This window comes from Podarcis pityusensis, assembly GCF_964106645.2.
Source record: "Podarcis pityusensis genome assembly, chromosome: 8".
NCBI lineage: Eukaryota > Metazoa > Chordata > Lepidosauria > Squamata > Lacertidae > Podarcis > Podarcis pityusensis.
In genome coordinates this window covers 48,047,201-48,074,938 of record NC_138033.1, presented here as the reverse complement: position 1 = coordinate 48,074,938, position 27,738 = coordinate 48,047,201, and the positions used below count along the sequence as shown (strand labels likewise).

The 27,738-nt window shown below is 45.7% G+C and overlaps 1 protein-coding gene across 18 annotated transcripts in view; it reads right to left on the bottom strand.

The window, feature by feature from the left end:
* Positions 1-12,581: 12,581 nt before the first annotated feature.
* Positions 12,582-27,738, bottom strand: part of ZFHX3 (zinc finger homeobox 3) — a 350,144-nt gene continuing 334,987 nt past the window's right edge. For all 18 annotated transcript variants that reach the window (XM_081018497.1, XM_081018496.1, XM_081018494.1 and 15 more), the window contains one exon: positions 12,582-18,085. In XM_081018497.1, coding sequence (XP_080874623.1) covers positions 16,515-18,085 — 1,571 coding nt within the window. In that variant the 3' untranslated portion in view covers positions 12,582-16,514. The remainder of the gene's footprint in view (positions 18,086-27,738) is intronic.

The following is a 27,738-nucleotide window of genomic DNA, read 5'->3' as shown; positions in this document are numbered from 1 at the left end:
CAGGAATGAGAGACTGGATATACTGGCAGGGTCAGCATCTACTTTGCAGGTCCAGAAAAAAGTACAAACTCATTTAGAGACCTAGTCTCATAATTCCTGTCACATCCATCTGGATCCCATTGATCTTTCCTTGCTCCCCACCCCTCACCCCAATGCTTCAGAGGCTCCTTCCTCTCCTGGCCTGTCACAAGAGGTGCTGTTAAATCAAAAAGGCAGCTTTCATCTTTCTGCTGTCTGACAAGGAGGGAGCAAAAGCTGGTGTTGGAACAAGAGCCCCTTGGAGTCAAACAGAGAGCTCCCTGGTGATGCCGCCAGCAGCCCTTCCCTTTCCCGGCTTCATGTGGAAGTTATTCATAAGCATCCTCATCTCTTCTCCATTGGTCTCACTGATCAAAGACGGGAAATGGGAAACCCTTCTTGAAAAGTTGGCTCTCCACTTCCAGCTCTTAACCTGAGAGGTGGGAGGGAGGGCAGGCACTTTCTTTGCCAGCACCCGTCTATGCATTTAGCAGGGGTTTTAAATTCTTCTGCAGCCCCATTTGAAAACAAAATGAAATCCACAGTTGGAGGCAGCAATGCTTCTGAATACCAGTTGCTGGAAATCACAGGAGAGGAGAGTGCTCTTGTGCTTGAATCCTGCTTGCTGGTCTCCCACAGGCACTTGCTTAGATTACTGCAACCTCTACGTTAGATTATTGCAATTTGCAATTGCATAAGGCGACCTCTGAAGACAGTTCGGAAACTTCAGCTGGTACAGAATTCGGTGGCCAGGTTGCTCACCGGGGCAAGACAGTTTGAGCATATCACACTGATCTTGTCCTGACTGCACTGGCTGCCAATCAGTTTCGAGGCCCAATTTAAAGTTCTGTTTTTGACCTACAAAGTCATAAACGGCTCAGGACCACAATACCTCAAGGACCACCTCTCTCCGTATGAACCTACTCAGACCCTGAGATCATCCTGTGAGGCTCATCTTCATGTGCCTCCTCAGGAGAGGTCTGGAGAGTGGTAACACAAGAATAGGCCTTTTCTGCAGGGACTCCCCACTTGTGGAATGTTCTCCCCAGGGAGGTTTGGCTGGTGCCTTTGTTATACAGTACACCTTTAGGCACCAGGCGAAAACGTTCCTCATCAACCAGGCCTTTGACTGATTAACATCCTATATCCTTTTAAATATGTTGGTGGAAGGGGGAAATTATTGGTTTGTTTTCTTCGTGTTCTTGCTTTTTGAAATATGCTCAGAGTCGCAAAGTGATTTCATGCTCTTTATTCAGCTCATAGTGGTGAGGAGGAATGAATGAAAGTCCCCTCACAGTACCTGCTTTATATACATTATTTACACAATGGGCTGCACATGATTGGCTAATTCCGGAATGCTACTGTAAGCCAATCAGGTTGTGGATTCACTTCTATCTGGAGCATGATTAGGTGGTTCCTGCCAACCAATCATACTGCTGCATTGTTCTAGGACCAATCAGACTGCTGCATTCTGAATCCTATTGTTCTAGGACCAATCAGACTGCTGCATTTTGGATCCTATTGTTCTAGGACCAATCAGACTGCTGCAGTTTGGATCCTATTCAACTCAGTACATAACACCCCTCCCCTCTAAGTTCCAGTCCTGCCCGGGAGGTCGCATTCATAGTCCTCAAGGTATGCCGGCGGCCTACGTGTGCGTTGCGGCCTGGGGTGTTCCCTGGTCCGGGCTCTAGGTTCTGGCTCGTGTTCCAAGGATGCTGGCTGTGATGGGGCTGTTTGGTCTGGTGCAACCGGCTCGCTCAGTCGTGGTTCTGGTTCCGGTGTCCTTTCGGCCTTGCGGGTCCTCTCTGTATTTACTGTATTTACTGATTCTGCCTCTCCTGCTGGCCCCTCCTGCTCTATGGGCCTCACTGCCCCGCTGTTCCCTTGGGACTCCTCTGACCTGTCATCCTCCTGGTTTTCTCCCGGGAATCGTCGCCGTATCTGGTCGCAGTGGCGGCACCAGCATTGCCCCCCATCCGTTAGCACCTCGTACGACACGGGGCCAGTGACCCTGGTGACTGTGGCGGGTACCCATGCTGGGCCTGCCCCAAAATTCTTTGCGTACACTGGGTCCTGGGCCTCGAAGGTCCGGGGGTCCTTGCCTTCTCCCACCACTACCTCATCCTGAGCTCTATCGGGGTGAAGGCGGTCCAATCTGATTGCAAGGCGCCAACCCATTAGTAGTTCAGCGGGGCTCCGGCCAGTCGTTGAGCTGGGGGTGCTGTGCTGTGCTAGAAGGAATGTGGCAAGGCGGTACTCCCAATCCCCTTGCGTCATGCGGCGAAGGGTGTCCTTGGTGGTCCGCACCATGCGTTCTGCTTGGCCATTGGTGGCAGGGTGGAACGGCGCCGAACGGATGTTGCGGATGGCGTTCTGCGCTGTGAAGGTTTGGAATTCTCCTGACGTAAATGCAGTCCCGTTGTCTGAGACGAGAGTGTCAGGGAGCCCGTGGGTTGCAAACAGCCTGCGTAGTACCCGGATGGCTGCGGACGTGGAAGTGGATGGTACCAGTGCGACTTCCAGCCATTTGGTGTAGGAGTCCACCATTATGAAGAATGTTTTCCCCTGAAAGGGGCCAGCGAAATCCACATGCAGGCGTGACCATGGTGCTCGGGCGGACTCCGAGGACTGGACTGGGGCCCTTGGGGGATCTGGGCGGGATTCTTGGCAGGCCTGGCAGTGTTTGACCCAGGCCTCTATCTCTCTGCCAATCCCCGGCCAACACACATAACTCCTGGCAAGGGCCTTCATTCTTACTACCCCTGGGTGTGTCTCATGTAGGGCTGTGAGGACCCTTTTGCGGAGGGGCTGGGGAACAACGACCCTGCTTCCCCATAACAGGCACCCCTTGTGGGCCAACAGTTCATGTTTGCGGGTTGTGTAGCCGGCGAATTCTGGCCCAGGGATGCTGCTGGGCCATCCCCTCCATACCCAGTCCAGGACCCGGGAGATGACCCTATCTTTCTTGGAATGGTGTGCAACTTCTTGTGCCTGAATGGGGCGGTCGGGAAGCAGCTCCAGGCTCATAACCTCTTGTGCAGGTGCTGGGTCAGGGCCTGTTTCCGGTAGTGGTAGCCTGCTGAGGGCGTCCGCATGGCCCATCGCCTTCCCAGGTCAGTGAATCAGTGCATACTGGTAGCTGGCAAGGAAAATTGACCACCTGAGGACGTGAGGAGACAGCACTTGGGGGGTCTGCTTTTCGGGGGCAAACAAGCCAAGCAACGGCTTGTGGTCAGTCACCATGGTGAAGGTCCGCCCGTACAAGAAATCATGGAATTTTTTTACTCCCTTCACAATTGCCAGACCCTCCTTGTCGATTTGCGAGTAGTTCCGCTCAGTTGCGTTGAGTGTCTGGGAAAAGTACACCACCGGTACCTCTCTTCCATCCGGGAGTTGGTGCCCCAGGACAGCGCCAATGCCATAGGGTGAGGCGTCGCATGCTAGCACCACCGGCAGCCTCTCGTCGAAGTGTGCCAAGACCGAGTTTGAGACAAGCAAGTCCTTGACTGCCTGGAATGCGGCCTCCTGGCGCTGGCCCCACACCCAAGGGGCCCGCTTGTCCAGGAGTCTGTGTAGGGGCTCCGCTACCGCCGCCTTGTGGGGAAGGAAGGAATGGTAAAAGTTCAATAGTCCCAAGAAGGCCTGAAGTTCAGTCTTGCTCTTGGGCGCTAGGGCATCACAAATGGCCCGTACCTTGTCCCCAGCCGGGTGGACCCCTTCTGCGTCCACCATAAATCCCAGAAAGTCCACCTGAGGCACTACTAGTAGACATTTTTCCCGCTTCACCTTGAGACCCGCCATCTGGAAATGGTGCAGAACGGTGCGGAGGCGGTCCTCAAACTCCTCTGGTGTGGGCCCGGCAATCAACACATCATCGAAGAAGGGGGTGACACCAGGAATCCCTTTAAGGAGAGAGTCCATTAGATTATGGAATATGCCTGGTGCCACGCTGACATCGAATTGCAGCCGCTTTACCCTGAACGCTCCTCTGTGCGTCACAATTGTCTGTGCCTCTGCTGTGGCCTCATCTACTGGCAGCTGTTGATATGCTTGGGCCAAGTCCAGCTTGCCAAAAATTTTCGACTCAGCCAGGGTGGCAAGGACATGGCTGACCACTGGCACTGGGTATGCATGGGCCGTGAGGGCCTTGTTTATGGTACATTTGTAGTCTGCCCAGATGCGGACCGAACCATTAGGCTTGACAGGTGTGACGATTGGGGTTTCCCAGGGGGCATTAGGCACCGGCTCCAGCACTCCTTGCTCCACGAGCCGGTCCAATTCCTCGTCTATACAGGGTTTCAAGGCGAACGGGACCCGGCGGGCCTTGAGCCTGACCGGTCGTACTGTGGGGTCAAGCTGTAGCGCAATGGGGGGGCCCGTATACTGTCCCAATTTCCCATCAAAAACCTCTGGAAATTCCTTGCATATGGCGTCCACGTCCACTTGTAAGCTAGTGTGGTTCACCCTGGTGACGGCTAGCCCCAGTGGTCCAAACCATGCCAATCCCAGTAAGCTAATGTAGGGGCCCTTGACCACAAGCAAGTCCAGTTGCCGCCTCCGCCCTCAGTATTGCACCCTGAAGGTCCCCACCCCCATTGTGGGGCCCTTACGTTTCTGGAGGTCCCGGGGGTGAATGGGGCCGGCCTGAGTTTGGGACCCCCAGTAGGACACAGTTTCCTTAAGGTCCTTGCCGAGATTATGGATAGAGTTGAACCCATGTCAAGCTCCATGCAGCATGGGGCCCCCTCTATCTGTTCCTCTACATAAATTTTCTCTACGTTGGGGTGGGGCAACTGGTATACCTGGAGGTCCATGAGCTCCGTTGAGTTGCCTTGGTGCGTTGGGCCCCGGGACCTGGGGCTCTTGGATTGGTCATCTGATGCCTGGTGTCGGGTGGGCCGAGCCCAACACACCCGGGTGATGTGTCCCGATTTTCTGCACTGCCTGCACTCTGCGTTGCGGAAACGGCAGGTCCTCCTCTCGTGACTCTCCCCGCAGCTTGCGCAGTTCCCTCCTTCTCGTCGAGGCAGCTGTGGTCTGTGCGCTGCTTGAGTGCGCTGCTCTACTTGGTGCACCTCCTCCCTGTCGGATCCTGAGTCGTCGGTGAGGTCTTCGTGGTGGACCCTCGGTTGGGACGGCAGGCTTGGCCGTGCCTCTTGCGTCGACCTCTCGGCAGCTTCCGTTGCCAGGGCCTCCTCCAGAGCGACCTGGAAGTTAGGTCCTTATTAGCGTAGAGGCGTCGTTGCATCTTCTCATCCTTCAGGCCACCGACGAGGCGGTCACGAAGCATGTTCTCCAGCTCTAAGAAGTTGCAGAACCGGGCGGCTTGGCGGAGAGAGGTCACAAACCCAGTTATGGTTTCCCCAGGGGCTTGCCGCTTTGCGTAGAAGGCATTTCGACGAGCCTTCAGCGAGCCACCACTGAGGGCTGCGGCGAAAAGTGCCCCTTCAGCTGTTCCATTATTGTTTTGTATGGAACAGTAGCGACGTCTTCAGGCGCAAGGAGAGCCCAGGCGATTTCAAACGTCTCCTCTCCGCAGACGCTGAAGAATATCGCCCTCTTCTTGGCGTCTTCTTCGTCGGTGACCGCTTTGGCTTCTAGGAGGAAGGTGAAACGGGAGGCGTACGCTTCCCAGTCTCCAGATGCTGGGTTGAACGGCGAGAAGCTGCTGTCGGCTGCCATTCTGAGTTCCTTGTGTCCCGGAGCTGAAGCCTGGATACATGGTGCGAGGCAGCGGTGCGGCAGGTGGCGGTGCTGTGTGTGGCCATCAGCTCAGTGGGATCCCACCTTCGTCGCCAGTGAAATATACTCAGAGTCGCAAAGTGATTTCATGCTCTTTATTCAGCTCATAGTGGTGAGGAGGAATGAATGAAAGTCCCCTCACAGTATCTGCTTTATATACATTATTTACACAATGGGCTGCACATGATTGGCTAATTCCGGAATTCTACTGTAAGCCAATCAGGTTGTGGATTCACTTCTATCTGGAGCATGATTGGGTGGTTCCTGCCAACCAATCATACTGCTGCATTGTTTTAGGACCAATCAGACTGCTGCATTTTGGATCCTATTGTTCTAGGACCAATCAGACCGCTGCAGTTTGGATCCTATTCAACTCAGTACATAACACTTTTATTATGTATTTTGTGTTTTTTATATTGTAATTTTATGTTGTGAACTGCCCTGAGATCTACAAATGAAGAGCAGTATACATATTTTAACAACAACAACAACAATCTGGTTAGCCACTGGGAGAACAGATTGCTGGACTAGATGAGCCATTGGCCTGATCCAGCCAGCTCTTCATATGAGATGGGGTGGATCTAGAGAAAGTCTTGGGCGTGCAAAGGAAGGAGCCACCAAGCTTTCCTCTCTCGGCCCCCCAATAATTCAACCCACCATTGTTCTATTCTGCAGTGGACACTGTGAAGATAGCTGGGAATTGGGAAAACAGCTGGGTTCCTCATGAAGGAAGTTTTGGCCCACAGAAGAGATACTTAAGTCAATTGCCTCATTTAAAATATAGAAACTTCAGAAGAGCCTGCCTGCAGCTGGTTCAGAACAAAGGGGCCCATCTAGTTGTCCAGCCACCCCTTCTCATAGGGACCAACCAGATGCAAGCAGGACTTAAGTGCAACATCAGTGCTCTGCTCCCTTGTGCTCCCCAGCAACTGGTGCAGACTGTGTTGGACTGTGGAGGTAGGATGTAGCCTGATCCTCCATGATTTGTTTAATGCCCTTTTTAAAGTGGTCCAAGTTGGTGGCCCCCACTATTTTGTGTAGTCATGAATTCCATCATCTAACTATTTGCAGTATGAACTTTCTGTTGTTTGTTCTGAAACTTCTAATACTGGACAACCTCCATCAGGTTCTAGTGTTACGAAAGGGAGATAAACCTCCATGCATAATTTTTCACACCACCTTGCCCATTTTTTTTTCTAACCTAAAAAGCAGCTGTGTTTGTGCACATTCTGATTTTGACTGCAGCTGCAGCACTGGGAAGCGGGATCTTTCACCCTCTCCCCATGGCCATTTGCAAATCTCAATCCCCAGGACACAAGCTGCTATTAAACCTAATATGGAAGAAAGGGTATATTCCTGTATTCCTTTCTCTCTCTCCAGCAAGATACTGTAATTGGCTGTGGTCTTTTTACTGGGCAGAGGGTGAGGAGATTCAGACTGATAAACAATGTGAGGGGAGTTAAATGCCAACCCTCACCTGGGTTGCACTGGGTGGTCCACTTGTGGCTCTCTGGAATCGCATCTGATTTGGTCCTAAACTGCAGACAGCAGAAAAATGGTTGTGGTGTGTGTGTACATTTGCCAACATCCTTATAGTGCAGATGGCCAAGAAGTTGGCAGGGCATCATTATGTTGCCATGGGAGACTGAGGGTTGGTAATATTTACCTTTGTGCAGGTTGGAAGACAGCAAAAATGCAAGTTGTAGATCAAACTCAATGGTGTGATCATTGACGAGTCTACTTCTCTGCCTCCATTGCATCCTTGATGTCTTGTGCAACAGAACCACTTTTAGAGTGGCACAGGGCCTTTCATATTTTGGCCTAAAGGTGGTAGAACCTTCAGTAGTTTGCTGCGATTTATCTGCAAGGTGCTTTGAGGGTAAAATTGCTTGTATCTATTGGTACCTGCTATTGTAGCAGGTCAATTCCAGTTTCTGTTCATGGGCGAGTTTGTTGATAGGGCTCAAGGATGTGGATAAAGTAATTCAATTGGTGCATTGGCCATTTGCATTCTTGACCCTTGTGGCTGATATCTGGCAAGGAAGAGACCACCAACTAGACCAAGGAGGTAATCCATCTGAGAGAGGCAGTGGTCCCAGGCTCTCTGAAAGACAGCAGTGAGATCTCTCCTTAGGAAAACCTCTGTGACCCAGAATACTTGAAGAGTTATAGGCAAATGTATCCTTCCTGGGTACTATTTTTGAGTAGGTGGTCAATGACTAGTTCCAAGGACTCTTGGATGAGACTGATTTACTAGATTAATTTCAGTTGGGTTTCAGGCCCTGTTTTGGCACTAAGACCACCTTGGCCACTTTATATAATGACAGGAAAGGGAGATGATGTATTTGCTGGTTCTCCTTGACCTCTTGGCAGCTTTCAATACCATCAACCATCATCTTTGAGGACTATCTGAGTTGAGACAGGGGGCACTGTCTTGCAGTAGTTCTGCTATTCTATGGTGGTGTTTGGGGTATGTTTTCAGCCCCATGAGCCTCTTATGTGGGGTTCTGCAGTGTTTAGTTTTATCCCCCATGCTTTTTTAACACCTGAAACTGCTACTGGGTCATCAATATGCTGATGACACACAAGTCTACTTTTCCTTCAAAGCTCAAGCAAGATATACTGGATCAGTGCTTGGCCTCAACAATGAACTGAGTAAGAGACAATACATTGAAGCTCCATCCATATAAGTGGCACCAAATGGCATCTATCAGCTTCAGCTGGTAGCCCAGATGTGGTCCTATACGGACAGGAATAGTCTGGCTTCAGCTCTGGTATTCCCCACGTTGCATTGTATGTAAGGCTGCTAATGAAGGCAGTTTGGAAACTACATCTAATGCAGAATATATCTGCTTCTCCGTGAACTGAAACAAGAAAGCATGAACATATACCATGGGTTTTGGCCTGACTACACTGGCTACTTATTTGTTTCTGGGCCCAGTTCAAAGTGCTGTTCTTAACTTTTAAAGCCTTATATGACTCGGAACCTCTATGCCTAAAGGATTGCCTTTCCCCCATATGTTTTATAGATTTAGATCCCACTCTTCTTCCAAAATGGAGGTCAGGATGGCATACCATAAGCATTTACAGGGTGCTTTCCCCAGAGAGGCCAACCTTGTCAAAATTTCAGCCCCAGGCAAATACGTTTTTGTGTTCCTGGGCATTTTGGTGCCTGAGAAAACAATGGGTAGTGAACAAGCAGTGTGATTTCTCAGTAAGGATCTAATCACAAAAAATATAAAAAAATAAAAACAGAAAAGGAATGCATACCTTGTTGGAAAGGTAAATGGCACAAGAACTGCAGTTCTTTGAATGTGAGGACAAATAATTTATGAAGCTGGTAGGGCAGCTGGGCATTTCAAGAAGGGATGGGAAGAACTCAGAGAAAGCTCCACCGATTTACTTGGAAAATGGAATCTCCACATCCCTTAAGTGTGTCTGGGTCTCCTAATTTACAAAGCAACAAGGGGAAAACTTTCAAGGACTGTCAGAAGAAAAAGGAGGTATCAGCTTTGCTACACAAGCCAGAGAACAACTCAGCCAGAGAGGATGCTGCCCTCTCATCCTTCAAAAGAATCCAGAGGAGGCAGAGTGGTGCCATCTGATGCAGGATGCTGCCCTAGACATGTTGTAGGTCTCTGGCTGGCTGCTCACTTCTGCCCACTTTGCCTTCAACTGTGAAAAAGGGAGAGGAAGCTGCCAGGGACACTCATCGTGCCATTTGTTGTATACTCCCAGCAACATCAGGGAGTTGATGTTGAAGTTGATGGCTTGCATGCCACTGTCCTTCCATCTCTCCAACTTTAATCAAAATGGCTCTCTCTTTGCTAACTGTATTTATTCATTATTGTTCCAAGCAAATTTTCCCATATTTTTATAACACTACAAACAAAAGCTATGAACGAAATAAAAAAATTCCTTCCTGTAGCACCTTAAAGACCAACTAAGTTAGTTCTTGGTATAAGCTTTCGTGTGCATGCACACTTCTTCAGATACACTGAAACAGAAGTTACCAGATCCTTCTATATATTGAGAAGGTGGGGAGGGGTATTACTTAGAAGGGTGGTGGGAATCGGAGATTGGCAGATAGCTGAGATGAGCCTGTTGACGACTCTTAACGACTGTAATAGGTCTTACAGGAAAAGGCAAGGGGTGAGAAGGTGAGAAATGGCTTAGTCATGTATAATGAGATAAGAATCCGATGTCTCTGTTCAGACCAGGTTTCTCCATTGTTTTAAGTTTGGTAATGAGTTGTAATTCAGCAGCTTCTCTTTCCAGTCTATTTCTGAAATTCCTTTGTAGTAAAACAGCTACTTTGAGATCTTGTATAGAATGTCCTGGGAGATTGAAGTGTTCTCCTACTGGTTTCTCTGTTTTGTGATTCTTGATGTCGGATTTATGTCCGTTTATTCTTTGGCGTAAGGTTTGGCCTGTTTGTCCAATATAGAGAGCTGAAGGACACTGTTGGCATTTGATGGCATACACAATGTTGGACGATGAGCAATTAAATAGTCCCGAGATGGTATGTGTGATGTTGTTGGGGCCAGTAATGGTGTTGTCCGGGTGTATGTGGCAGCAAAGTTGGCATCTGGGTTTATTGCAGGCTCTGGTGCCAGTTATGAAGCTATGAAGGCCAGCTATGAAGAAGCTATGAAGCTATGAAGGCCAGGATGGGCTGGCAGGGGAGGATGGGCTGGCAGGGGAGAGAGAACAGAAGAAGTGACTTCTCATACACTGTAGAGAATCCATTTACTCAGTGATTGGTACATTCAGCACCTCAAGCATCCCTGGCCCTATCAAGCAATGTCTTTTCCACACTGAGACTGCCTTGTTTTTAGTTGGCTGAGGGGCAAGAAGACACCCTTGCTGGAAATGTTCGTACCTCAACATGCAGCAGCAGAGTGATGGCTTCTTGGCAAAAGTAGGACCCCTTCTGTCTCTTCCATGAAATCTCTGCAGCTTTTGCAAATGCTGCTTAAAAAGCAAATTGTTTATATTAGAAATACATATGTACCAGCAGTTATTTTCAGGGGCAACAGAAACTCAGTGCAAGCAGCAATGCAGCTGCATGACTATTCCTTATAAAACAGCCCTAGATGAAGATCCTTTGGGGCTGGAAGCAGAAAATCCAAAGGAAGCACAGCTGCACCCCTGTGCCAAAAGCATATTCATATTAAGCAGCTGAAAATGTGCTAGTCCTTAAATGCCCCCCATCTGCTACCTTAGGTGGATAGAGCAGTTTGAGGTGATGTCTACCAATCCCAAGAGGGTCACTATGTGGATGGAAGACTAGCATCCTGTTACATACATGTGTATGAAAAATAGAGGGGTGGTGGTGGTGGTATTGGGATGAATCCTTCAAAGGGGGGGGGGTTGGCTTTTTGTTTTGGTTGGATGCTAATTTTTGGAAAACACCCAAATTGCCCTATTCACAGCTTTTATAGATCAACTCCCTTTTCTAGAAGACTTGGCTAGGCCTTGGTCCAACCGTTTTAAAAAGGTGAGTAAGAGACCAAGTGTATACAAGTGTATAAAATTATGCATGGCATGAAAGCAATGGATACCACTAACTAATAAACAACTAATGAAACGGAATGTTGGATTCAGGACAGACAAAATGAGACTCTTCATGCAGTGCAGTTATGGAATTCACTCCCCTAGAAGGCAGTGAAGGCCACCATCTTGGATGGCTTTAAAAGACTAGACAAATTCAAGGGTTATCAGTGGCGATGCTCTGCTTTGATGGTCAGAGACAGCACGTTTCTCAGTATCACTTGATGGAAACTGCAGGAAGGGTGAGTGCTCTTGTGCTTGGGTCCTGCTTGTAGGCTTCTCATAGGCATCTGGTTGGACACTGTGAGAGCAGGATACTGCACTAGAAGGGCCACTGGCTTGATTGAGCAAGCTCTTCTTAGGTTGTTCTTATTCTTAACAATAACAGAATAAAAGAATTGTAGAGTTGGAAGGTACCTATGAGGGTCACCTAGCCCAACCCCCTGCAATGCAGCAATCCTTTTGCCCAACGGGCAAGGGGAGGGGGCTTGAACCCACGACCCTGAGATTAAGGGTCTCATGCTCTACTGACTGAGCTATCCTGCAGGCCATATTAATACAGCAAAACAAAAACTGCTTTTGAGGTTTTCCCCTCCCCTTAAAATCAAGTGGTATATGAATTTTATGAAATATACAGAACAAGAAAAAATGGTGCATAGGTGTCTATCTTCTTACGGTGTTTGAGATAGGAAAGAACTCAGAGGTCTGCCTATGGGGCTTTCCCATACTATAAGACCAGCCAAGGATCAGCTACCACCCTGCACATCTCTTAAGCCCTCCCTGCCAAAAGAGACGGGGCAGCAATCAGCCACTTACCTCTTTGCTTTGCACTTGAGGAGATGGAGACACTGTCCCCTCATTCCACTTTCACCCAGCATGCTCCTAAGTCTCTTGAAGTAATCTGTGAAATGGAAGGGCTGGGAATTCTTTCTTAGGCACTTGGGGAAATTCTGATTTTGGAACACTTCATTTCCCAGTGGCAAGAAACTGAGCTAATGCCACCCTTCCCCAAACTGTGTCCTCTGTTAGCAGTAAGAAAGTCCTCCTGCAGAGCCATTTAGGCTTCACAGAACTGTAGCACACACTCTGCCTGGGAGCTAAGACACACTTGAACAAGAGGCAGCAGCTCTAATGCACTTACCCAGGGGATTTGCTGTCACAGACATTCTTCCCACATTCTGTCCCCCACGCATAAAAGTGCTCCCTTTCGTAGGACAGACAGGCACTCACATTCACACATACCCGGGGACAGCAGAGACAAGAGCTTTTGCTCATTTTTTTAATGTATCACAATGAGCAGGAAACATACTTGATGAAATATTTTCAAAGGAGTATATTCAATTACCATCTACAATCAACTTAACTATGACAACAAAGTGTTTTGTGACAAAATCTTTTTTTTTAAGAGTTCCGTGTGGTTTCTGTTTTTGTCCGTCTCCATGTATTTTGGTACAGTTCGAGATCAGCATTGTTACAGTAACAAAAAAGCTAACAAGACTACATTATAGAAAAACACCAAGAACATCATTTTTGGTTTCACTTGCTCTAGTTTTTGTACATTGCAAAGGCTGTTCATATACCTCTTCACCTCATTTATGCTTTCTGTTTTATCCAGACTTGTCCCCACCCCCCGCATCAAACAAATGAAAAATAGTCAAAAACTTTGTGTTTCACAGTGGGCAGGATTTCCAGCGCCATCAATCCAACCAAATATCTCATGTTCTACTTCTGTTTAAGAGAGTCCCAGACTGCCACCCTTTGTGCTGGCTTGCACAGGGGCCCTGCTGCACCTCAGTCATCACCTGCCTGCCTACCTGGCACGGTCTTGGTTGGAACCAGAGCCAGCAACATTCCACTTCTTCAGAACACTCTTGGTTACAGACACTGCTCTGCTCAATAATGCCATGCTTGTGTTTTCCGTTCTATCACTTGGCTTAAATTCCAGCATCAAGGGAGAGCTGTTAAAAACAAAATGACATCTCCGCAGTGTGAACGGTGGCTCAGGTAAGAGGCCAGTTCTATGGGAAAGAAGAGGCTGGAGGATTTTGCAGCCCAGGCACCAAATACTGGCTGGCACAGAGGCCTCATTCCCACCCCCACCCCCACTTCCCAGCACTGCTCTGGGTGCTGCTTAGTGCAGCTGCTCCTCCTTCCCGGTTGAGCTTCTGCAGAGCCCAAGTGCCAACCCACACAACCCAAAATGGCAGGGTGGGAGGAGGCAGAGGATGGCTTGGAGGGGCTGCTTGGCTCAGGGAGCTCTATGAGCTCCATGTTGGCTGTGGGAGCAGGAGAGAGGAGAGGGGCAGCAGGGGAGGCTGCTCTGCCCTTCTAGGACAGAGACGTCTCTCATCAGACTGGGAGAGTCTCCCCCCACACAGAGGAAGAGTTATCAGAAAATGCACTGAAACACTATTTGGAGTGGGAGGAGGAAGATTGCACCCTGTGTGATTAATCTACGGGAGTGGGGCAGGGGAAGGGGGAGGGAGGGAGGGAGAAGGGGAAATAAACAAAATGATTTCAAAGCAGACCACGCAAACCTGACAGGTAAAGCTAGTGTTTAACTGGCAACTTATACCACACAGAGAACCAAAACAAAACAAAAAACTTCTATATGATACAGAGTAACATACAAGTTAAATGGCAAAAAATATATATATATATCTATATATTTTTCATAGAATTACAAACAAGATAAAATAATGGAAACAAAAACTGTACAACTTTAAAATTTAAAAAATGTTCATCTCAAGCAAGGGAAAAATACAAGGATCTTTGTAAAAAGGGAAAACAGCAACATTTTGTCCGCTTTTGACACCTTATGCTACAATTGGATACTGGCAGGAATATTCAATGGTACTCTTTTTAGTACGGTCTACTTAAAAAATTAAAAAAATGAACTTGCATTGTGCATCAGTCTAGTCAGAAATATGTACACCAGTTCAAGGTTGAGTCTTCCATTAAGCTAAAGACAAAAAAGGCATGAAGAGTCCTGGCTTGGGGAGGGAAGGAGAGAGGAGGAGGAGGAGGAGGAGGACGCTGCTGTTGTCCATTGGTCAGTCTGCCTGCCTGCCCACCCGCCCTTCCTCTCTGGGATGGAACACACCAGCCTCACCCAGGGGCTCTGGCAGCTTCCACAGTTTGCGGGCTGGGGAGAAGGGAGGAAGGGAAGAGAAGTCTGAAGAAGAAAGAAGTGCCCCTTCCCTCACCCTCCCCCCATTCACAGTCTAGTTCCCTTTTGAAACACAAGGAAGATGGTCAGGAAGAGGAGGAGGAGGAGGCGGCCTTTCACTATTGAGGGTGGGTGCAGGGAGGGAGAAGGGAATGTTGACCTTTGGCTAGGAAGTGACCATGCAAGGCCTGCTTGTCTCCAAACTCTACATTGTAGCAGCACAAAGTTTTCCTTTCAATGTCCGGACCAGAGAAGATGCCACCAGGAGCAGAGAGAGATTTGCACCAGGCCCCAAATGCTTTTTGTTGCCTGCCCCTCTGGGGCTCACACGACACTAGCAGCGACACCACCCTAACAACGCAGGAGCATCGTGTTGTTTGTTGCAGTTGCAGGAAGGGTTGCTCCTCTGCTTGCAGAAGAAGCACAGAGAACAACCTACATGCATGTTTTTCTTTATGAGTTCCTTTATTTAAACTGATTCTTGTGGCGGTAATCAGAAACAAATCCTCAAGTCAAAAGAATCCTTTTTGCTCATTCTGCACCAGTGGTGAAAAGGGTTTGTCTTTGGATTTTATTTAAAGCATGAATTTTCTTTTCGAGGAAAGAAAAACAAAACAGAAAAACAAAACAAAACCCACCCACACATGCACGCGCGCACACACACGCACAAGCACACACACACACATATAACAAAAAGTCCTTGGAAAAAGGAAGAAGTGCACCCTAATTACCCAAAGAGAAACAAAGGCCTACAGTTCCAAAATGGAGCCTTTGAAGCATTTACAAAATGAGGAAAGGAAGCCAAAAGAAGAAGAAAAAGAAAAGAAGACAGAGTTAAGTGCACAAGGGTAACAGACATGTATACACCTTAAAAAGTTTTGAACCCCCAACAAAAATATTCTGCAAGGGATCCTACTGACCCCCTTTGAAACCCTTTGAATTTTTTCTTTAGTTTTTATAAAATAATTCTGCAGCTGCCCTCTAAGAAATGAAGGCAGTGACCATAAGTGGAAGATTACAGGATGGAGAAGGGAGTCAAGGTACAAAGGGGGAGGGGAAGCTTCGGCGAGCGAATCGATGGGTTGTAATCTAGCTGGCTAGGAATGAACAAGACAACATCCAATGAGAAGCCGTCAGCTGGACCAATACAAAAGCTAAATGTACACAAAAGGGGTTTTTCTTTTAAATCTACCATACTGCTTCAGTTCATTTCCAATGCAACAATCTACTCAACACCAAAAATGGTCATATCTATCATAAATACAGAAAGTCAGTTGTTTTAAAACTTATTTTTAAGCTCCAAGTCCTTAACACTCTTTGCGTGTTGTTGGGTTTGCTTGTTTTTCTGAAAAGTGGGAGTGCTGAACTTTTCCCCTTGAAATTGGCTTCAGCAGAAAAGCTACCCTTAAAATCCCCAGAAAGCTAACACAGTTCACATTGTTTGTCTCTTGAAGACTTTCTGCCCATTTTTAAATTAACAAAAAAATTCCTTTTCTTGGAAAAAAAATCAAAACCAAAAAAGAAATTATATATATATATATTTATATAAAACAATGATTCTGAAAACCGAACAAAGTGTGAGCGATTGACCTGAGAATAAAAAGACGTTACATTTCTTTTTTTTTTCCTTTTAGCAAGCCATTGGTATCTGAATGCTAAGATAGCAAGAAATTTAAAACGGTAACAAGGTGGTCTGCTTTCCCATACAGTTATGCCGGCCTCTGCTGTGCTCTCAAAGGGGGGGGGGGGCTGGGGCTCCACAGACAGACAGAAAGACCCCAGAGAGGCAACCAGGGTGGGGTAGGGGGCTTGGGCCTTCCAGACCAACACAGCACAGCCGAAATGCAAAAAGAAAGCAATGGAAAATCTGCCGGCATCGGTATATGGGAAAACAACCCACACTTCTCTCTTCTTTTTTTCTTTTTCTTTTTTTTGGTTAGAAGCTTTGGAATTGCAGTTAGTCTATTTTTGAAATTGGTTTGTTAATTTTTTTTTAAATTCATTTTTTTAAATTGTTCATCTTCAAAGCTTACAATCTAAAGGTGTCCATTTCTAGGCTAGTGAGACCACCGTCCTTGGGGCAGCTTGGCTCCTCAGGCCTCTCCGCCGGGCTAGCCGATCCATTGGACTTTTGGCTAAGATCCGAGTCAGACTCCTCCAAATAGTCATCTGTTGGCATCGAGGGCTGAACCCCTGAGGTGCTGCATGAACTTGAGGTAACCGTTGAAGATGAGGAGAGAGGAGGAGGAGGAGGCTTCCCCAGAGGAGCCTGGGGGACCACTTGAGGCCAAGACTTTCTGGAGGTGTGGGGGGAAGCTGAGGACGGGGGGGAGGGGCTGTCATTTGAGTGAGCGGCAGACTGCGAGGTAGATGCGGTGCTAGGGTCGGGGAGGCAGGCGGAGTGAGGTAATAGACTGGGGTGCTCTTTGGCGTTTCTTGCTGCTCTTGGGATTGTTCGATGTTTGTGCGAGGCAGACTCGAGATGCTGCTGGAGGGCTTCATCCCCGCACACCGTGCTCTCACACGCCACACACTGGTACGAGCTGTTGCCCTTGCTGCTGCCGCCCGTGGGCACATGAAGCACCATCTCTTGCAGATTCACCACAGACTGGCCGAAGAAGCAGAGGGACTTCAGGTGGTCGGTGGCTGCCTCCTGGGTGCTGAAGCCTGCCTGGCACTTCTGGCAGACCAGCCTGTACTGCACCTTTGGAACGATGAAGGGGTCACAGAGGGAGTCCACGGCACTGTTGCTTTCCGTTTCAGGCTCTTCTTGGGGTTTGGGCAGGTGGGGGGACACCTCGCGGGGTGCATTCTTCTGCTCTTCTTGCTTGGGGGATTCTTTGGCAGGGTCTTTTTCTGGGGTAGCAGCCCCTGAGGGGACTGGGGTTTGGCTTCCTTTGGGCTGCTGCTGCTGCAGCTGCAGCAATTTCTGCTGCTGCTGTTGCGCTTGCCTCTGTTGTTGTTGTTGTTGTTGTTGCTGCTGCTGCTGTTGCTGCAACGCTTCTTGCAGGCTCTGTTGATATTGCTGGTACTGCTGCAACAGGGAACCAGGGGACAAGCCGAGCAGGGCTTGTGACAGTGCAGGGCTATAAGGGAACAGCCCCTCCATGCCATACATGGGCTGAAGGTACCCGCTCTGTAAGGCCCCTGGGATCTGAGGGGCATAGTAGGGAGAAAAACCAGGGACAAAGTAGGGGAGGAACTGGCTCGTCAGCAAAGCTGTGGGGTCCGAGTTCAGAGCTGCCTGCAGAGCCTGGAGCTGCGTGGGGTCCACAGAGTACTCCATGGCAGGCAGCGTGGCAGAGAGGGCAGCTGGGGCAGGCACCTCCACTTTGTCCTTCTTGGGTGCCAGCAGGGAATCCCCCTTCCCCCCCTTGGGCGCTTTGTCCTTCTCTTTTGTCTTCTCACTTTCTTTGTCCTTCCGAGGCGGTGGCTGAGGCTGCGGTGGCTGTGGAACCGTGGCCGCTGTGGCTTGTGCTGGGGTGGGGGAGCTCAGGGAGGCCGAAGGTTGTTTATTTGGTAATCCAGAGGTGGGAAGGCCAGGCGAGGGGATGCTTGTGCCGGGTAGACCCATCAGGTTGGGTTTTGGAGAAGTTAAAGCTAGAAAGAAAGGGACAGAAAGAAAGTAAGTTTTAGGTGGGAGACAGGTAGCTAGGCCTGTTCCTAAGCTGGACAATGGACCCAGAAAGGCAAAGGCCTGTATTTTGCCTCTGGTTGGAGAAAGAGAGGAGTTGTTGTTGTTGTTGTTGGTGGTGGTGGTGGTACAGAAGAAAAGCTACTTCCCCCTTTGGAGAAGAGGGCTCAGACTATGCAGAAATCCCAAAGGAGGGCAGTTCAGTGAGCGCTGTGCCATAGCACCAAGGGTGTCAACAGAGAGTACAGTGGTGCCCCGCAAGACGAATGCCTCGCAAGACGGAAAACTCGCTAGACGAAAGGGTTTTCCGTTTTTGAGCTGCTTCGCAAGACGAATTTCCCTATGGGCTTGCTTCGCAAGACGAAAATGTCTTGCAAGTTTGTTTCCTTTTTCTTAACACCGTTAATACAGTTGCGACTTGACTTCAAGGAGCAACTCATAGAACGCAGTGTACATAGTAGCCTTTTTTGAGGTTTTTAAAGACTTTGGTGATTTTTGAAGCTTTTCCAAAACTTCTTTTGCAGCCAAGTTAAGCTTTTAAAACTTTTTTGGGGGTTTTTGGATTTTGGGTTGGGGTGTTTGGAATTCAAGGACTTGGTGTTGGGGAGGGGTTTGCATGAATCTGGAAGCTTGTGTGTCTTTTTTCTGCATTTTTTATGATTTTCTGTGACCATTGGGCCACTCTACTGTTTTTTAAAAAAAATTCTGGATTTGAATTTCTGTGTGCTGGGTGGCTGGGGGAACAGTTGGGGAGGGGTTTGCAAGAATCTGGAAGCTTGTGTGGTTTTTTTCTGCATTTTTATTATTTTCTGTGACCATTGGGCCACTCTGCTGTTTTTTTTAAAAAATTCTGGATTTGAATTTCTGTGTGCTGGGTGGCTGGGGGAACAGTTGGGGAGGGGTTTGCAAGAATCTGGAAGCTTGTGTGGTTTTTTTCTGCATTTTTATGATTTTCTGTGACCACTGGGCCACTCTGCTGTTTTTTTAAAAAAATTCTGGATTTGAATTTCTGTGTGCTGGGTGGCTGGGGGAACAGTTGGGGAGGGGTTTGCAAGAATCTGGAAGCTTGTGTGTGTTTTTTCTGCATTTTTGTGATTTTCTGTGACCACTGGGCCACTCTGCTGTTTTTTTAAAAAAAATCTGGATTTGAATTTCTGTGTGCTGGGTGACTGGGGGAACAGTTGGGGAGGGGTTTGCAACAGTTGGGGAGGGGCTGGGGGAACAGTTGGGGAGGGGTTTGCAACAGTTGGGGAGGTTGTTGTACCAAATTTGGCTTTGTTTGGACTTTTTTTGACCATAGGAACGCATTAATTGATTTTCAATGCATTCCTATGGGAATTCGTGATTCGCAAGACGAAAAATTCGCTAGATGAAAAAACTTGCGGAACGAATTAATTTCGTCTTGCAAGGCACCACTGTACTGATACCAGGCCCAGAGGCAGCAAGGGGTCCCAGACTACTAGTATTCCTGGGATAGCTCAGTCGGTAGAGCATGAGACTATTAATCTCGGGGTCATGGGTTCGAGCCCCATGTTGGGTGAAAGATTCCTACACTGCAGGGGGCTGCACTAGATGACCCTCATGGTCCCTTCCAACTCTGTAATTCAATGATTCTATTCATTAAGAAAAATAAAAAATGTAGAGTGAACATTATGAAGCAAAATTATGAGGCATCATCTCAAGCAATAATTTTGTGAAATATGAACCTGCTCCTGTTTTTCAGTGATTTTAGCCAATGAGTGAAATCAGTACAGTATAGAGCTATAGAGATTTTCAGTCATACAAGCCCAACAGAAGACCAAAAATAAAATTTAAAAATGACCTAGGAAGTCCCTTCTGGAGGGACTTCCTGAATCATTCTGAAGTCATTTTTCAGCCTTCTTTGGTGCTTGTGTCACACTAGATTTTCTGTAGCTTCAGGAAATGGAGAAGGACTGCCAGGTTCATTTGGAAGGGACTTTTTGGTTCATTTTGAAACTATGTTTTCATCTTCCCTAGTAGAGAAGTGATTCTTGTCCAGAGAAAATAAATGAAAAATCCATCTGTGATTGGGCAATAGCATGGCCATCAAAGAGCAAAAAGACAGAAATTCATGCTCTTTCTAACTCAGCTTTTTTTTTAAATGCAGAAATGTTGCCTTTTCTGCTTATTTACATTTAAAAAATTACTGGGTTAATGCAAACACAAGTGCAAATAAAATCCATCTTAATATTGTGGTGAAGAAAGCATGGGTTACATTAGTAGTTGAGAGTTGCTATGTTAATTTTGCTAGAGCAGAGGCTGAGAGAGAGAAATAGATCTCAACCCTATGGTGTAGTTCAGGGTTAGACAGTCTCTTTGTGTGCTGGATTGGGATTATTTTTTGGGGAGAATCCAGTTGTGGGGGTAGGGTTGTAAAGTTCATTGTTCAACATGGGATGGGGGAAGGGGGGTAGAGGGATTATCGTGGGTGGATAGTTGCTGCTAATATAAATTAATGGCAGCTTCATTTCCAAGGCTCATGCCCCCTTTGTTAAAAAATAAAAAGAAGCCATTTGAACATTGCTGCAATTACTAGAAGGTATAAATGAATAATAACAAATGCTCCTAGAATGCACTTGTTGCTTTTAAATAATTTAATATTGACTCTATCTAAACATGCCACTGTAAACCCTCAGCCAATTTTGACCACCTCTCCCCTCCGCCATCTGAAATATCACACTTAGTTTTGCACTGAATGTTGTACTGCCAACCTAACCCACAGAAAGTGGGGAACCTCTAGCCTGTGGGCTAATGTTGGCCAGCTAAGTCTCCCCACTTGGCCTGCAAGGATGCTTTGGGTAATGATAATCAGTGCTCACCTGCCCAGCACTTGATGCCATACATGCTATCAGGTATGAAGCAGGTACGGGCAGAGATTCGAAGGTACAACTGGGAGATTAAAGTGAGCTCCCAATTTTCCTTTGCTGGAGACTAGTACACTCTCACGACCCATCAGCTGATCTGCAGTGGGAGCGTGTCATGCTTCAGGAGGGGAAAGTGGCTTCTACCGTGTGTGTGAGGGATCTCCAATTTAGCAGCAAATTCAGTGGCAACAGTTTCTCCCTCCCAGCACTGCTCTTTGAACCTCAGATTTCTGTATATTCAAAGAGCAATGTGTGGCTGTTTGTAAAAGAGTTTTCAAATAGCCAGTGCTGAAATAAAAAACAGTGTCACCTGACGTCACGGTGATGTCAGGTGATGGACAGGTGGGCAGCCCCATCCACCTGTCAAATCTGATGCATGGAGAAATAAGAATCTGGCTCACTGGCTAGGAGAGGATTCCCTGCCCCAAACTACAAGAATATAACTGGTTTACAGCTCAATAAACTGGAGTTATTTGCATAGTTTAGTACTGGCAACAGGGTCATGTACTTTTAACAGCTGTGTGGTAGGCAGAAATTCAACAGATCAAGCCTTTTCTAGTAAGGAAGCAAATTATGGAAGAAGCCTCATCTGCTGATTTTCTGTTACTCATACCTATTTACTTGTGGGGTGGTGGTGGTTCACCTGCAAAAGAGGACACAAATTTGTATATGACACTTAAGTACAGGCAAATTGTATGCAAAGTTATATCCTGTTTTGTGAGTAGGTCAAAAGGACCAGTCCACACACAATGTATAAATAAATTGTGATGTTTTCCTCTTGCTCATTGTGGGTACAAGGGAGTGGGAAGAAGGAACGGGGAGAGCTTCTGGAGGGCTCTTAGGGAAGGATGGAATATGCCCCATGACAATGTCTGGTTTTGAACTATTGACATTTCCAGCTGTGTTCTGGGAAAGCTGATGATGGGAAGGGTGGGCCCACTAGAACACCTTTTCTGGGCAAGTTCGGGGAAGAAGGAAGAGAGCATCTGCAGCAGCCATGACTAGAAGCAGAAGTACCTATCCTGCTACAAATTGCCAAATGCCAACTGTCCAGAGCTATCCAGACCTCTTCAAAAGGCTCTCTTGGTTTAAGGGGCCCCATGTGTAAAACTAGGGGAAGGGCCATTGCTCATTGGCAAAGAATAATAGTGGTGGAGGTCAAGTGGAAGGGAAAAGTTGGATAATTGTGGAAATATATGCCCCAAACGAACAGAAATGAATCTTCTATATATATTTTTTAAAAACCAGAGGAAAGTCTATTTGAATTATATGATGGAAAAATAATAATAATGGGGGACCTGAATGGGGTCACATCTCTGGAATATGATAGGTCAAATCAGGAAACAAGATCCAAGGAAGGGAAACTGCCAAATTCCGTTTTTGATACAGTGGTGCCTCGCAAGACGAAATTAATCCGTTCCGCGAGTCTCTTCGTCTTGAGGTTTTTTCATCTTGCGAAGCACGGCTATTAGCGGCTTAGCAGCTATTAACGGCTTAGCGGCTTTAAGAAAAAGGAAACAAACTCGCAAGAACTCGCAAGACGTTTCGTCTTGCGAAGCAAGCCCATAGGGAAATTCGTCTTGCGGAACAACTCAAAAAACAGAAAACTCTTTCGTCTTGCGCGTTTTTCGTCTTGCGAGGCATTCGTCTTGCGAGGCACCACTGTATGATAGAAAACATGGACCTAATAGACTTATGGAGATTTAAACATCCAGCAGAACACGAGTACACATTTCATTCAAGTTTTCAAAATTCATCAAGTAGAACAGATATACAGTGGTACCTCGGGTTACAGACGCTTCAGGTTACAGACTCCGCTAACCCAAAAATAGTACCTCAGGTTAAGAACTTTGCTTCAGAATGAGAACAGAAATCGCATCGCGGCGGTGCAGCAGCAGCAGCAGCAGGAGGCCCCATTAGCTAAAGTGGTGCCTCAGGTTAAGAACAGTTTCAGGTTAAGAACGGACCTCCAGAACAAATTAAGATCTTAACCTGAGGTACCACTGTAGTGTGGGTCTCCAAAGATTTGGGGAGGAGGGTGAAAAAGGTGGAGATACACCCAAGAATGATCTCAGACCACAATTTGATATCAGTAAAGATTTTAAGGGAGAAACAAAATGGTTACAGGTGGAGAATAAATGAGGAATTATTAAACAATTCAGAAATTGTAACCAAAGGGGAAAAGATTCTAAAAGAATATTTTGAATTCAATCTTAATAAAGGGGTAGATGCGAATGTGATGTGGGATGCAGGTAAGACGGTCATGAGGGGATACATGATCCAACAAAAAGCACATCAAAAAGGAGTAAGAGAGGCAAAGATCCAAGAAAGAAAGAGAAAGAGCTTAGTAAAAAAACAGGTAAGAAAGAGCTATTACGAAGAATTAAAATATTAGCACAACACTCTATGCTAATTAATTACAGAAATGAAAATTAAAGTATTAAAACAAAAAAAGATTTTAATTGGCAAATAAACCAGGGAAGTTATTAGCTTGGCAACTGAAGAAAGAAAAAGAAAAAAGGATAATCAATGGTCTGCTAAAAAAATGGAACCCCCCCAACCAATCAAAAAGAGATGACACGAATTTGTTAAATTCTACGTAGATCTTTATAAGAAAGAACAAGAAAGCTCAGAACTGATTGAGAAGTATTTGGAAGAATGTAAACTGGACAAAATATCAGAAGAAAATGCAAATATTTTAAATACTCCAATATCAGTGATGGAAATGCAAAGGGTACTAAGCCAAATTAAGACAGGAAAATCCCCAGGGCCAGATGGTCTGTCGGCAGGATATAAGAAATTTCAAGAGGAGCTAACGCTTCCACTCAAATGAATAAGGTACCGGAGACAGGAAAGATACCATAGTCCTGGAAAGAAGCATATATAACTCTGATACCAAAATATGGTAAAGACCTAATGGAACCTAAAGATTATAGACCGATATAATTATTAAATAATGATTACAAACATTTTACATTGATATTGGTAAATAGATTTAAAATGACTCTAAGAAATTTGATACATGAAGACCAGACGGGTTTTCTTCCTGGGAGACAAATGAAAGAAAATGTTAGGAACATTATAAATGTTTTGGAATACTGAGAAATCCATAATGAAAAGCAGGCTTTCAATAACGTCTCCTGGCTATTTATGACAAAGTTACAGAAAAAGATGGGATTTGGCAAAACCTTTCTAAAGGGTATAAAATCAATCTATAAAGACTAAACAGCAAATATTATAGTAAATAATAATATTTCAGAAAAATGTAAGATACACAAAGGGATGAGGCAGGGCTGCCCATTGTCTCCGCTGTTATTCATATTAATATTAGAAGTTTTGGCGTAAAATATAAGGGAAAATGATAGAATACAAGGAATAAAAGTAGGACAGCAAAACTATAAGTTAAAAGTATTTGCATATGACTTAGTATTAACTTTACAACATCCGAGTGAGAGCATACCAGAAGTGATAGATGAGAGAGACAGATTTGGAAAACTAGCTGGTTTCAAATTAAATAAAGGAAAAACCAAGACGATGGTTAAAAATATGGACAACCAAGCAAAAAACGATCTAGAAATCATGTATGGGTGAAAAGTAGAGAAAAAAAAATTTAAATATTTGGAGATCTGGTTAACAACAAACAACTATAATATTTACCAAGATAACTATGTAAGGGTTTGGAAATAAATAAAGAGAAATTTGGAAATATGGAAAAGAATGAAAATATCGTTACTGGCAGGATTTTGGCTATTAAAATGAATGTCCTTTCAAAAATGCTATTCTTATTTCAAAATATCCCAATAATTAACAACCCTAGATGCTTCAAAGAGTGGCAGAAAAATATATCAAGGTTTATCTGGCAGGGAAGAAAGCCCAGAATAAAACACAAAGTCATGATTGATATGAACGGAAGCGGAGGCTTCGCTCTGCCAGACTTCCAAATCTACTTTGAGGCATCATGTTTATGGTGGATAAAAGATTGGATACTGTTGGAAAATATCAGAGGTTTAAATTTGGAAGGACATGGTATACAATTTGGGTGGCATGCCTGCCTATGGCATGGGAAGGCTAAAATTTATAAAACCTTTACAAATCATGTGATCAGAAAAATATACATACAGAGTATGGGAAAAGTACAGAAATCTATTAGAAAAGAAAACACCAATATGGATATCCCTGACTGAAGCCACTGCAAGAAAAGAACAAATATGGACAAACAATGGTTAACATATAAAGAAATTTTAGATCTTTCTGGACAGGAACCAAGGTTGAAAAATCCCGAGGAATTAAAAAAATTACTAACAGATAGGTTACAGAAACATCAGATAAACAAACTGTTTAAGATGGATAAAAACACTGGATTTGCAGAACGAAAATCCCCAATTCACAAGGGATTTATTAGATATGAAAGTGAAAGTATTATAGAAAAATGTACAAACTGCTGCTAGAGTAGGATACAAAAGAAGAATTTGTGAAATCAAGTATGATTAAGTGGGCACAGGATGTGGGTTATAACATTGATTATGAGCTGTGGGAGAATTTATAGACAGTAAATATGAATTTTATGGCATGTTACGCATTAAAGGAAAATATGCTGAAAATGACCCACAAATGGTATTTAACACCTGCCAAACTAGCGGAAATGTTTAAAAAAGAAAACGGTAAATGTTGGAAATACAATGAAGTAGAAGGATTCTTTTTCCACATGTGGTAGTCCTGTAGAGTAATCAATAAATTCTGGGAAGTAATTTACAATGAATTAAAAAAGATATTGTAAAGAACCTTCCCAAAAAAGCTCGAGACATTCCTTTTGGGAATGGTAACAACAGAAGCCCCTAAAAAACAACAACAACAACAACAACAACAACAACAACAACAACAAATATTATATGCCACCCCTGTGGCCAGAATCTTATTGGCACAAAAGTAGAAAATGGGTACGGTACCCACCAAGGAAGAGTGGCAGTTTAAAATGCCTGAATATGCTGAATTGGCAGGCATATCGAATAGGGTAAGAGAAAAGGAGGATAAAGAATATAAGGACCAGTATAAACAAATAACTAACTTAGCAGGTCTTGAGTAAATCCAGCAGAATAGGAGTTAATAGAATTTAAAAGAGGAAGAAAAATTTGGAATACGTGATTTAATAAAGAAACCAGGAAAAGGGTGGAAGGGGAGTCACCAGATATTTAGTTGTATGTAGGGATTGGTATGAAAGCTGTACAATTGGGGGAGTGGAGGAAAGAGGATGTGGAATGTGTTTTTTGTCTCCGTATTAAAAATGCGAACTATATGTATATGTGTGTGTGTGTGTGTGTGTGTGTACACACACACACACACACATTTAGGGTGTGGGTGGGTGTGTCCAGCAATTCTGAGGGACTCCCAAGAGAGCTCCTCAGGAAGGTTGGTTGGTAGGGTAGTGTTCATTGATAACTTTATCCTCCTCCTGTATTAATGTGTCTAATTCTCTTTTTAAAGCCATCCAAGTTGGTGGTTATCTCAGCTAATATGTCTGGGAAAGGCCTCTATGTCTGCTTTCGACATAGCAGCCAGAGATAAAAGCAGGGGACTAGATGGACCAATGGCCTGAGTGCACAAAGCAGCTTTATATGCAGTCCAGCACACCAGGAAGCTGAATTCCAGCACAGCCTCGCCTTTGGCACGCTAGCTTTGCAGGAAGAGAATTCAACGTTGAGGTGCTTTCACAAAAACAATCCCCTTTGTCTGCCTTCTGATGGGAGAGTCCCAGGCAGACCCTGAAAGTCTGAATTGCCCCTGTAGTGCAAAAAGTGGCACTTCAGTGTTAAGTGGTAGAATTAATTGCAACTACAGAGCATCAGTTCTGCAAGGATCTGCGCTAGTCACCTGTAGGTTACAAAGCCCAATTCAAGGTGTCCAAGTTAATTTATAAAGCTCTAAATGAATTGAGACTTCAATGCTAGAAGGAGCATCTGTCCTTATACCAGCCTGCAAGGGAGGCCCTGTTGGCAGTCCTGTTGCTAAGCAGCCCACGATTCAGTGATTCATGGTAGGACTTCTCTGCAGTGGCACCCTGGCTATGGAGTCCCCTTCCCCCTGAGGCCCTATCTGGTTCATCAGCACCAGCTGAAGATGTACTTCTTCATCCAGGCCTTGGGGGTGGTTCAGTATGGACCAGCTGAAACTGCATGATGCCCATCTGCTGTATGATATTGCTGGGATTTCAATTTTGTATTATATTTCATACTTTTAACACTCAGGCATTCTATTTGTAAACCACACTGGGAGCAAATGTGATGTAAAGTAGTTTAGAAAATGAACAAACAAATTCAGGTTGCAGAAAAGTTGGTTGTGAGAAATCATGATGATTAACATCCCACTGTGGTAAGAGAAGCACCCACTAAACAGGAGAGGCCAAACAGGGGCCTTGGAAATGCCTGCATGAAAGCCAACAAATGAGCAAGGGTCAAGGTGCTCAAGGCATGGAGCCAAGGACTGAGAAGCCACCTGCTTGAGGCCAGTTCTTGCTCTGCAGGAGGGACATGAAGGGTTGTCACAGGAAGGCCGTGTGCCATTTTTTTCTGTTAACTGGAAGCTCTAGCCCTTTTTCTCCCCTCTGTAGTTACTGCATGAGGAGCGGCCTCCAGATGATTAAATGACATTTTGAACTTAATCAAATTGGTGTTGTGAATTGTATTTCTTGCTGTTGGGTTTAACTATAAACTTTATTGTTAATGCTTACGTTACGTTGT